This window comes from Maylandia zebra, linkage group LG18, assembly GCF_041146795.1.
Source record: "Maylandia zebra isolate NMK-2024a linkage group LG18, Mzebra_GT3a, whole genome shotgun sequence".
NCBI classification, from domain to species: Eukaryota; Metazoa; Chordata; class Actinopteri; order Cichliformes; family Cichlidae; genus Maylandia; species Maylandia zebra.
In genome coordinates, this window is record NC_135184.1 from 29,105,267 (window position 1) to 29,118,630 (window position 13,364).

General features: G+C 40.1%; 1 protein-coding gene across 2 annotated transcripts in view; it reads right to left on the bottom strand.

The window, feature by feature from the left end:
* Positions 1 to 1,189: 1,189 nt before the first annotated feature.
* slc6a9 (solute carrier family 6 member 9) overlaps positions 1,190 to 13,364 on the bottom strand; it is an 82,977-nt gene continuing 70,802 nt past the window's right edge. For both annotated transcript variants that reach the window (XM_024806054.2, XM_004565329.4), the window contains 5 exons: positions 11,318 to 11,452; positions 11,040 to 11,139; positions 8,530 to 8,630; positions 7,826 to 7,996; positions 1,190 to 6,434 (listed from right to left, as the gene is read on the bottom strand). In XM_024806054.2, coding sequence (XP_024661822.2) covers positions 6,162 to 6,434; positions 7,826 to 7,996; positions 8,530 to 8,630; positions 11,040 to 11,139; positions 11,318 to 11,452 — 780 coding nt within the window. In that variant the 3' untranslated portion in view covers positions 1,190 to 6,161. The remainder of the gene's footprint in view (positions 6,435 to 7,825; positions 7,997 to 8,529; positions 8,631 to 11,039; positions 11,140 to 11,317; positions 11,453 to 13,364) is intronic.

Consider the following 13,364-nt stretch of genomic DNA (forward strand, 5'->3'; position numbering starts at 1 on the left):
TAGCTATATACTGCGAGAAGTTCAAGGATAATGGAAGGAAGATTTAAGTTTTGCTGTTGTGTTCAGAGACTTAAAGAAAAGTTGGTCGGCCATCTGTACATCTTCAAAATATGATGCAACAGGATGAGCAGAAACAGTGTGTCCAAACTAATTGTCAGCAGAAAGATGTAAAACTAACATTAGTCCTAATACAGTGTATCAAACTGAGTAAAGGTGCATTTTACACTGCATGCTATCAACTTTAACTTTAGTCCATATTGCACAAAAGGATGAGACTGCGATGGATTAAGTGGAGACTGCTCCAGGCCAGAAAAATCTAGATTAAATTGTTAACAGAACTTCGGCTCTTCACAAGCATCTGTACAGACAGCATGCTAACGCTAAGCTAGCCAAGAACATCCATCTGGCCAAGAAGCCAGAGTGACGTTAAAGCTGAGTGATTGGTAAACCCAAGCCCAGCACAGTTATAAAGTGAGCCTTCATTTGCAGTGAAGCGGATGAGCAGTAAGGCTGCAGCCTGTTTCTAACTGTTCATGTTTCTGCAGTAGAATCACTGTGACGATCGCTTTAAAGTTTGTGTTGTCGGCTTTATGTTCATACCTAAATACTAAGGGAAAGATCACAGGGTTAATTGGTAATTATGAGACAGTGTGTTTAAGATCATTTTACAGAGTAACATGAAAGTAACGAAAAAAGTAGTACAACGAATGTCTTTTTCCTTAGTGTAATTAAATAACGTACTGCATTACCTTTAAGAAGAGCGTTCTGTATAACATGTGTAGTAACTGTTTTGAGTAATAACCCCAACGCTGATCACAACAAAGAGGGGAAATACCTCCAACATGTTCAAACATTTGACCACGCAGCATGTAATTCATTTGTATGAATGCCTTTGATATGCTGGTGACTCTCAAAGTGGAGCCAATGAGAATCGATAAGGGAATTGATAAGGTATTGAATCTTTAAGCGATATCAATAATAGAATCTGAATCGCTAAATTCTTAGCAATTCCCATCCCAACTCGCAAAAAGATGTGAACATTTCAATCTTGTAGCCTCTGTACTGTGATTTGTGTGTGTGGGAGGTGGGGGGTTGTAGCTCAAGTCATTTCCATACATATAAAGTACGTGCATTATTTTAATGCACGTGCATTAAAATCAACAAAAGTTTAAAAGACAACACCGAGCAGTGATCTTTAAAATAGATTTTATTTATCATTTTGTAACAGTTTACGATACACAGCTGACAGGACTAAGACATTTCAATGAATTTTGGCCCTAAAGGTTGAAGAACACGAAGAACAGACATGGTTAGATACACAGACAGATATGATAGAAGGTACCAGAAGAACTGTGCTCTTTTCTTTTCATTTTTTCTTTTTACTTGTGCTTTTTCCCCCTCCACTCCACCCATGAAACAAGTCACATTGGCATATCAACAACAAAGCAATGTCCTTCAGCCAGAACACTGAACGGACATGATTTACTTTTCTTGTTTTGTTTAATTTTTAAAAAAAAATGGAAGTTTGAGTTATTATTGTAATTATATATTTATACATTGTGTTGCTTATATAAACACTCATGATCTCTTTAAAGTGCTGTGACATGACATTATGCTTTTATGACCAGTAGTAAGAAATACAAGAGGTAATGTTTTGTAATTCACAGAGAAAGCAATGCAAAATGCAAAAAATGTTTTGTTTTTTTCACTACAGTGGAGCAGTTGTCCTGCAAACCTTTGCCTAGCTAATGTTCTTCATCAACACCAGTGACTTTCTGCACAGCCGCCAGCAGTGGAAAGCGATGGTAAGTAGTCAAGTTTTATCTTTCTATTCATGCAGTTATCAAGAAATCATAGTTAATCAAAACCAAACAATAGATGGACCCATTTCTGAAACATATGCCATGTAATTTGCCTACATTTCCACACAAAACAACATTACACGCAAGAATAAAAACTGTGTATTCCTGATGCCGATTCCATCGTGGTTGCTGAGTAATTTTGGTGTTTTGATTTCATAAATTTTTTTTGTTTTTAAGGACTACACAGAAAAAAAGGCAAACTGTTCACACTGAGGGCCACAGGATATTAAAAGTAAACAGTGATGTATGACTGTTGGCACTGCACAGATGAAAGTCAATGTAATACTGTTAAACACACACACATACAAAAAACAAAAAAAAAAAAAAAAGCATTGTCATGTAGTGGCTGCCACTGTCTACACCAGAGCACACAGTAAAAACTAACCACTCTTTTGTAGTTCAAGTTTCAATACAAAGCTTTTTGTTTGGCAATGCTTTTGTTAATACCAGCTGGCTTCGTCGGAATTTCTCTGTGGATACAGTGTCAAAAACCAACAAAAAGTTGCGTCACTGAACGTGGATAAACGACGGTTAAAATCAGAGGATAAAATATGTACTTGTCCTTCTTTTAGTACAAAAGATAGACTGTATATGATTAGCAGAGTAGGACTAGATTAGAGGTACATGGACATCAATACTGACACTACGCCTGCTCTACATGCAGGCTCAGCAGTTAGAGCTAATCCACTACACGCAATACACAGTACACTCGACATTTTCTACATTACACTACAAATCAGGGGGAAAAAACAAAAAAACAAAACAAATAAAAACTGAAAACAACAACAACAACAAACACAACAACAAAAAACCTCAGTCGATATCTGCCCCTCAAGACCCAACCCCCCAAAAGAAAGAAAAGAAATGAACACCCACCCCAGAAATAAAAGCAAAGTAAAACACGCACAGTCTGATTATATACGTTTTTCTTTACATTACTGTACAATGTGAGGAGGAGATGCGGGGGCCAGCAGAGGTGGCCAGGGTTGAAATATATAGAGATAGCATTGCAGCAGGCTGGCTAATCTTCACTTATTACAACATGAACACAACGAGGCAGGCAATCACAGACAGGACGTGGTCTGAGCTACAAGCTGTCCCGACATACACTGAGAATAATCAAGTTCTTCATCATCTTTTTCAGCAAGCACGACTTTACCTATAAAGCAGACTTTCTAACCTATCCAACGTGGTAGGTTAAGCTAGGTTAGCAGATGGTGATAATGTATTGTTTCACAGAGCACCTGGTTTTGGAGTAATTTAATTAGAAATAAACACTAATCACCCCCCTGCCAAAAAAACAAAACCACATGTAGCCTGATAGTTTAGGAGTAAATCAGAACCAGAAGGTCCAAACAGTCGGCTAACTAACTGAAGTTCATCTACAAGAACAGCTTCCTATCAGCTTTCCTTTCCTGTTCAAAAGCTCCTTAAATACGATCAGTAGAATTGTGCTCATCTTAGAATGATCACTGTGCTTATTGGGCTCTCTTAATGTTTCTTTCAGGATATTTAGCCTCTTCAGCCAACTTTTCCACCCCCCAATCTTGTGCTCCATCTTGTGGATTACTGGAGCAACTGCGCTGATATACTAAAAAACACTTTCTGCTTCTGAAGAAACAACTGTGGGGACCTGAACTTGTTTCTTGACATTTTATTGGTCACAGATGCAATTAATGACGGCTCAGTTCCATTAAGAGTAGAAGTAAGCTGTGAAAGTGCTCTGGCACGGTCAAAAGAAGGCCCTCCAATAAAGCAGTATGTAGCTTTTCTGCGCTTTTCCTAGAGTCACAAGAATATGTGCAAGTCCATGGTGACATTGTGCTTAAATACATCTGATATAGGTATGTACTGAATCATTTACCATTTTTGGGAGTGTGCTTACTCTAAGTTCTTACTGAAAGTTAAAGACTGAATACACTACAGCTTGTGTTAGCTAAGCTTACAGCGTTAGCTTAGGCAACTGTGACTGTGTAGAAAAATTCACATCCTGCTCTTCAAATGGCCACTAATTAAAAATGAATTTGCTATATTTCTTCTTAATATTACTTTTTTTTTTAAAACCGAAAATGAAATAAGTTGCCTGTTAATGACTGAGACACCAGTCAAGGCACAGCGCTGGGCTAGCTGTAGTCCAGTTGTTATGCTAATGTAAGCCAACTATAGCTATGAGATTGGCATCGATATTCTACTCTAATTCTGAGCAAAAAAGTGAATATGGTTTCTACAAATAAATATGGGGAATATAATAGACAGTTTGGTTTATTATACTAACATGTTCACTGCCTGCACATCACAGCCCTCATTTAACCAGTCTGGATAATCTGACAAACTATAAGAACCTGGAGAGACAACTTTGCCTTTCAAGCTAAAAGCATCTCACAACATCTAAGGAGGAGTGAACAGAAAACCCTTGCCTTGTTCTTCCTTCACACCACCATATAAATCTCTGACATCACACTTATACAGCAGTCTACCAGAGGCCTTCTGGTCTCCGGGGAAGCCCGACCCTGCATGCTAAAGAGTCCACTCCCTAATGCGTGTCACCCTCCGACATAACCACAATAAGTCAAGTAACAGATGAGGAATGGTAAACACGGTTAAAGGTGATTCCGTAGTGTCACTTCTTTTGTACAAAATAAACATATGCGGCCGTTACTATTTACTAAGTTTACAAGAATGAGAGGTAATAAAGAGACGTCTAGCGAGACAGTACTATGCAGCTACATGTAAAACTACATCAATGAAAAGGTTTTCCTTCTGGAAAGAAGCAGCATCTTCTCTGCTTTCCGTCTCTGCCAGTTACAGCACAGCTTGGCTCAGAGCTTTTAAAAACAAATGTCTGTAAATACATTAAAGGTTTACACTGACTGTAAGTGACTGACGTTTCAGTCTCTGAGAAACATGTGTTACCAAAAACATGTGTAGGACTCAGGTAACTTAGGAAATGTTTTTGGTAACATGCCTGAATGGGGCAGATTGCTACGACCCATAGGACACACAGACTACGGCACACTTTTTAATACTTCCTAGCCTGGATTCTCCTTCACAGATCACATCTCATGATGAGTTTCACTCAAACAGAATTTCTGGAAGACTTAATAAGAGATGGCACTTCTATATATATATATTTATATACTTGTATATACGGAGTTGCATTGACCTGGTTTGCGTGTATGTGTATGTGTATGCGTTTTTGGACAACAAGGAAAGTCCCTAAAATCTAGAACAGGCCAGCTCAGTCGAAGCAAGGTTTCCACTAGCGAGGAACCACAAAGTTCACCTTTGCTTCGATCCAGAGAATTGGGCACTGGGACCTCTTCTGTTAAAAACAATGATTGCATGTCTGTTTATGTGTGCACATGTATGCGAATGCAGAGTTACAGTACAGTTCACTGATGTTTCTCTGCTTAAGGTTTAAGCAGCTTTAGTAGAAGGAAAAAAGTTACCAGTGGAGAAAATTTCCAGAGAAAATAAGCCCTAAGTGTCAGTTGTCATCTTGGGTGTTTGTTAAATATTTGTGCTCTTTCGATTTTTTTTCCTTTATAAGAAGAAGCAGCATAAAAAAAACAACAGGCTTAGTCTTAAACTGAGATCAACTACGGTTGAGGTCACTGTGTGCTGTAAAATATACAGATTGTATGAGTGTGAATGAGAGTATTCGCCTCTTTTTTTGTCTGGCTAAACAACAGAGCCTTTTACCATCTTTGTCAGACTGTAAATGGCCCGTACAGGCACATTTTACCCTTCTCCTCCATGTTACAGCACCACAACAAGTCTCCAGCTGCCGCTACAAAGTCGCCCATCCCAAACAGAACCAGCTAACGGTATAAAGGAGAACAGTGTGTGTCTCTATGCTGCTGCATGCACAAAAACATAACCATGCAGCATCACAATCTACTGTACCTCTAATGGCATATGAAGATGACGTATACAAGTTTCACAAAAAAAAAAAAATGAAAGGAAACCCCCCCCCAATATTATTAAATTATGTAGAACAAATTAAAAACTCACTCACGCACATGATGCCATACGCACAAATCTTTTGGGTGATGAGCCAATTTTTCTTTTTTTCTTCCTTTCATTTTGTTTTTCTGCACTTATGTGGAGACAACACACAGATAGATAGAAGAGGTTAGGATAGATATAATAAGCCCTTACAATATGTAAAGGTCTCCAGTGAATGGGATCTCCCCCACAGAGGACTGTGGGAAAGTGGGGTTGAGGATGAAGGAGAAGGGAGGAAAAGGGAAAGGTGTGAGGCTTTTGCCCCCTGATGCCGATAGAGCGGAGTGCCGTCTATGCGCTGGGGTTGGGGTTGTTGTGTGTGTTGGTGGAGCCGTTGCTTCCCTGGATGGTGAGGCTAATCTCATCCTTCCTCTCCTTCTCCTTTCCCTCCTCCTTCTCCTTCTCTTTCTCCTTCTCCTTTTGTTCTTCCTTCAGCTCATCCCTCTCCTTTAAGGGACGGGCCTCCACAGTGTCTTCGGAGGCCATAGGGGCGTAGCGGCCTGTCCGGTGCTCCTGGAGGGCAGGACCCCACTTTGGATGCGCTCGGCACGCTGCCTTCAACCTCTGAGAGAGAAAGACAGACGCGCCTTTTAGAGCAGAAACATCAAGACTTATGAAGTCAAATTAGGTTTTCATTAAGTGACGCTTTCCTTTCTTCAGCTGCTCCCACACATAACCACTGTGACTAAACTCCACTTAACTTTCATTTTCCCTCCATGCTTTTTAGTTCATCTGATAATTTAGCAGCTGCCATTGCACATTCACATCTCTTAAACAAGATTTATGGCCTGTCTAATTGTCAGAAATTGCAGCATTCCAACAGCAGGGCAGCTTTGTGCTGACACACATTATACTTTCTATACTTTCTCCCATTTGTTATTAACAGTTCTGCAGCACTTGTGGTCTTTATAAAACCAAACATGTGGCATCAGTGTGGTTACAATGTCCTCCAAAGATTGTATAAAAAAAGTGCACTGTTATAGCCTGCTCATTTTCATGTGTGTGGGTTTTTTGTTATTCTTGTTCCTTTTTAAAAAAAAATATGGCACTTCACTTGCGTTTCTTAATTCAGTGTTATTTATATAGCACAAGTTCACAATAATAATAATTTCCAGGCATTTTATATTGTAAGGTAAGGGTGGTGCAGTATTAGAGAGAGAACATCAGTAGACCAAAAATTCCCCTGTGAGAAAATGCTTGACGATAGTGGGGAGGAAGAACTTCCCTTTAACAGGAAGTGAGCCAGACTCAGACATGCAGAGAGAGAAGGAGAAAGAACGAGAAGGAAGCTAGCCATGTATTCACTGTGAGGTCATATTTTTCTGTTTATATCTCGTCATATCTTCTTGCTTTTTCAGTTTTGTTCATTGTTGCCTGCCTGTTTGCTGCAATGTTTGCATTTAGGCTCTCTACCCCAAACGAAGACTTAACACATGTGGTCCTTCCTCTGTTTTCCCAGTCTCTATGACAACCAGCTTTTCCCTCCTAGTGTAGCTATCGGCAATAAGGATCATAAAATTTCAACCGGCAGTTCAAGTGACGTCATCACTATCTGACACCAGCAACAAATTCTTTCCTCCTCAAACTAATTTGCCAAAAGCAGAGATGCTTGGATTGATATTTAAACGTCGTTTATGGTGTAAACTAATAGTTCGTCTGCTTTTAGAGCTTACGTAATGCAAACGGGCAATTGAATTATGGAAAGAGCTCTTTCCGTTATTCGGCAAACATACTTCAGCTGATATGCAGTTGAGAGCTTTTCAGTTGCTCAGATGATGTTAAAACTTTAAGTGCTTTAATTTGTAGTGCAGCTCTTGCATGCAAAAATGTTTTAACACGTTGACTTTTTTGAAAATTTGTTTAAATGCTTCAGAGGGAAATTTAGCCTTTTGTATTGAACTATAGAGCTGTTTATGTCAGCTGAATGGAGAGGAGACTTTCGGGGGAAGCTGTACCTCTCTAAAGGTAGCTCCTGGTGACTTTGAGATCTTGTAGAGGGCGTAGATGGGTATGCAGACCACCGAGGACAGAGCCATGGCAAAGCCAATAGCCAAGGACCAGCCGGGATACACGTAGTCATTGTAAGTAATGGGTTTGTACTGGATCACTGTGAAGATCAGGATGAACTGCAGGGACAAAGAGAGAATAGAAAGAGCCTGAATGTGTGCAAAATGCATGTATAACACAGTAATAAAGACATATGTCACATGGGTGGGTAAAAGCATGAAAATTAAGCCAGTGCAGGTGAAACCACCGTTGACAGCTTTATTTAAAAGTTGCAGATGATTGGGGCAGCACTCTGTGCAAAAGAAATGAAAGAGAGAGGAAAATGACCAGTAAGCCACAACAATGAATTTCTTGGTTAGCCCAGCAGCTTAGTGGACTAATACGCCTGCTTGGGAAATACCATTGATATCAGCTGCATGTGTCCATTTCCCAGTCAGAAAGCTTTGCTTTTGGAGGTTTTAACTGGAAACAAAGCCAAAAAGATTAGCACTGATGGCAGCTCAAATGTAGGTCGGGTCCATAACAATGCGTCAGCAGCACAGGGAAGTTGAGAACCTTCCACTCAACATCCTGCAGACTATGCAAAATATTGACAAGCTATTTCGTCACTATGTCTGGTCTTAGATCAGTGTGCTTGTGTGTGTTCACTTACAGAGATAATCACAGGCGAGATGAATCTCCAGCAGACTTTGAAGAAGAGAGGAGGAGGGAAGCCCAGCATCATCTCTACATCTTTGAAGTAGTTCCTGTGGCCTGCAAAGGAACAAAAACCCAGCATTCGTCATCATCATCAGCTTTGATTACTTGTACTGGATTATGTGACTAATATTATGACTCGCTGTGGTAAGTGGTATTCTAGTTTTTATTAGGTCTGTTAACTTAGCACTTCAAATTAGAGCTGGGCGATAGAACGATAACGATATGTATCGCGATATAACTTTTACTCGATAGAGAAATTAAGCTATCGCGATAGACCTCGCCGCTCTTGTCATCTTAAAAAAAAAAAAAAAAAAAAAAAAGGTCAGCCAAATTCAGTAGCGCAGAGCCGAACCAATCACAGCCGCAGCGTCACGTCGTGTGACTTGTTACGTACAGCACAAGTGCCAAGCCGCACGTGTGTTTGTTTGGGAAGCAGCCAGCGCGTAATGGAGGAAATGAGTGTGCCGACTAGAAAAATCAACCGAGCGTGACCGAAGAGAAAACAGATGATGGTTCCAATGCCGGAGAGATTGTCGAACGGAAGAGCCATAGAAGTTCCGTAGTGTGAAGGTATTTCGGCTATTTCAAGTCTGACAAAAAACAGAGTAGCGTGCACTGTAAATTGTGCCGAAAACAAGTCTGGAAATACAATAAACTGGTGCATGCGTCACACTGTGCGCCACGTTATTGTTTCGGTGAAATGAATTTCTACAATACTGTTACTGTTAATTCTACTCTCTGCAGTGTTTAAATGCTTACATATACACACAGTTACTGTCCGTCCACACATACGACTCGGTTCTGCTTCTATGCCCCAGCTTTGTTTACTTTTTCCCACCGAGGCTTCTAGACTTCTGATTGGCCAACATTTCTGCACGGTTAGGAATCTAGCGCCACCTGCTGCTTTGGCATGTTCATAGCAGCGTTTTCCTTCATTTCTGCCTTTATGTGTGGACGGGATTCTTTTTTAAAACGAAAACGGAAAGTCTCCGTTTTCAAAAATACCCGTGTACGTGTGGACGTAGCCTCAGTCTCTGACTGGAAGCGCTAATTCGTCATTCGGCTTTTGTCAGACTAAAGTAACTGTTAAAACTGTTTGAAAAGCTCAGCTATACAACAAGGAGAGATTGAGAATTTCCTTTTAGTTCTCAGTTTATTTGATATTGACAAAAGTTAGTCAGTTTTGTCTGTTCTTCTGTAAAACAAACTAAGATTTATTTTTAGAATTAATATTTTGTTTCTAAGTGGAATTGACAATTTAGTAGTCTGTTTCGTTTGTTCTATTTTGAAACTTAAACGCTTTAGCGGCTGCCTTTTGTGTAGTTTGCAATATTTGCCTTTATTTATCTGAAAAAGTCTCATGTTCCTTAAGTACATCTACCCTGTTGAACTTATTATGAGAAATAAATATTTAAATCAAAACAAGCTGCTGATTATTTCACATTTTACTTGTGAGCAACGGCACATTTAAATCTTACAAATATAGTTATTTGGCTTATATCGTGATAGATATCGTTATCGCCTGAAATGAAAAAAACATATCGTGATATGAAAAAATCTCATATCGCCCAGCTCTACTTCAAACTATGGAGTCCAAAACCACTGGGTGACATCACAGTGACCACGTCCGTCTTTGATACTGTCTATAAATGGTGAGTCATAGGGATAAAGGTCAGGTAACTGTTGAATTAGTTGTTTAAGCAGTTCTTTCAAAGCCCTTTGGTGTATTTGGGCTCATACTGAACCATGACCCCTTCTACACACAGATGGAGAACAAAGCCATCTATAAACGATGGAGTGATACTTGGATGGAGTGACCCATGGCCAGTGTTGAGTTGAATCAGGGGGTTCAGGGGGTTGGGAAGCTCATCTTGTAACCGGAAGGTTGCCGGTTCGATCCCCTGCTCTGTCTGTCTTGGTCGTTGGTCGTTGGCCTACTGGTGTTGGCCAGAGGGGCCGACACCAGTAGGCAGCCTCGCTTCTGTCAGTCTGCCCCAGGGCAGCTGCGGCTACAACTGTAGCTGCTTCCACCAGTGTGTGAATGTGAGAGTGAATGAATAGTGGAATTATAAAGCGCTTTGAGGGCCTCCAAAAGCACTATACAAATACAATCCATTATTATTATTATTATTATTAATCAGTGCAGGTGTCCTATTCCTGAGTAGGCAAAATGCACAACACCTACTACCAGGTTTCACTGTGGGTATGGTCCACTGTGGTATCACTATCTCTCCTGTTCATATTCTGAATGACACCCCACTGTTCCTGCTACTCATCTATAACTTGGATCCATAAGTAAATTAGACCTTTTTCGATCATCCACTGAGTGTTGGTCATATATCTGAGATCAGCTTGAACACTTATTTAGGTGTGTTTCAGTTTGTGCCTGTGTGATTACATATTTGTAAAATTGAACTACCACACTTAGAAAGTGCACCATGTTCACTCTTTTTCCCTCCTTACCGTAAATATACATGATGCAGATGCACATGATGCATGAGATGATCACCAAAGAGAAACTGGCAGCATAGTTGTCCATCAGTAAAAGCCAATAGATTCCTGCCTGCGCGCGCGTGCGCACACACACACACACACACACACACACACACACACACACACACACACACACACACACACACACACACACACACACACACACACACACACAAAGAATGAGTAAAAAACATCAGTCCAGTGAGAGAGTGATTGTGTTTAAGGATGTGCTCTCCATATGTTTGTACCTGTGTCGTTAGCGGCACTCCCAGTAGAAAACCAGCTATGGCCACTGACAGCGTGACTACGGTCTTGTTCTTGATGATCCAGTCTGTACCAATTTCATCGACGATGGCCGTCACTAAGGTCTCCAGCAGACAGAACTACATGAACAGGGAAAAGAATTTGACAGGAGATGAATTCTTGATCAAACTTCTGCTTACATGACGACAGACCAAAAGGAATCTTGACCAAAGGGATAATCCATTGTTGAGTAATTGTGAGAATAAAAATTCCTCAATTTCATTGTCCTGTCTATTTAAATGTATTTTTTAATGAAATACAATTGGTTTATTACAGCATTCCTTAAGACCAGCCACATATATATCCACTGTACTGTGAATTTGATCTGTAAATATTCAATATATGGAAGTAAAAATCCACCTCTGAAGCATAATGTCTATATTTTACCAAAAATACGCAGAAAGTCAAATAAATGTCTGAGAATAAAACACCTCTTATTCATACTGGCTAAAAGGTTAGAATAGTACTACAACCCTGATTCTGAAAAAGTCAAGTACACACAAGCAATTTCTACAGCCAAATGTTTTCCTGTTCTACACTCAGTGGCCACATTATTAGGCAGATACTGGTAAGTATCAGGTTTGACCCCCTTTTCCCTTCACAACCAACTAAATTTTTCATGGCACAGATTCAACAAGGAAATACTCAGTGGAGGTGAAGTGGACTCAATTTCATGTTTAAGAAACTAACTGTAAGCTGACTATAGCCACATTGATGGACCACTGTGGCTATAAAGGGATGGACATTGTTAGCAATGATACTACTGTAGGCTGTTGCATTTAAACAATGCTCAGTGTGCGTAGAAGATATCCCCCATACCATTACTGCACCAGCAGCAGCCTGAAACACTGGCAGGATGCTGGTGCCTTCATCTTGTTTATACCAAATTGTGACACTACCGACTGAATGAGACTCAGACTATTTTTCCAGTTCTGTGCTGGCCAATCTGCTGGAGCTCATCTGCTTCAATGTGTTGGCCATTTAGAGACGCTCTTCTGCATACCATGATTGTTATGAGTAGTTATTTTAGTTACTGTTGCCTGTCCATCAGCTTGAATCTGCCCAATCTCCTCTGACATCAAACAAGGGATTTTTGCCCAGAAAGCTGCTGCTTACTGGATATTTTCTTTTTTATGGACCATCCTTTGCAGAGATGCTTGTGCTGGAAAATCCTAGCAGATCTCCAGTTTCTGAAATCCTCAAACCAGCCTATCTGGCTAACAGCTATGCCACATTTAAAGTAATTTAAATGGCCTTTCTTTTCTATTCGAATGCTTGGTTTGAATGTCAGCAAGATGTCTCGACCATGTGCTCGTGCCTAAATGCTGCCGTGTGATTAGCTGATTAAACAATTGCGTTAATGAGCAGTTGGTGCACCTAACAAAGTGGCTGTTGAGTGTATTGCTTAATATAAGATTTCAGCAGCTTAACAGTTCAGAGCTGCACTGTAATATGTGCTGTGCATGTTATCTTGATGAAATAAACAAGCCCATCCCTGCCACAGATGTCCCCTGGATAGCAGCATATGTTGCTCCAAACTTGAATATATCCTTTAGCATTAATAGCACTGATGCCACGGTCACTGATTAACTTTACATTGAGAAATGTTAAGGAGGGTGAACGCCCATCTTTACTTCTGAAACACTCCATTTCAGCTTCTTTCCACTCGATAGTTTTGTTTTGCTGGCATCAAATACATCATTCCAGATACAAATTTCCCAGTTTCACCTAAATATATAATGAAGTAAGATGCAAATGGTTAGCAGCAGAAGACCACAGAGCGTGCCACTCCTTTATTTTAAATATTTAGCAGTTTAGCAAGTCCAAACTTGGAATCAGGGTTATGAGAGGTTACGTCTATTAAATTCAAACACTATTATTTAGTGGGACATAATGTTCACCATCTCATTTTAGCAGGAATATAATTTTGTAGCTACGGGGCCACAATCACTTCAAAAAGATAGCATCTAAGTTATACCTACAAACAGCACC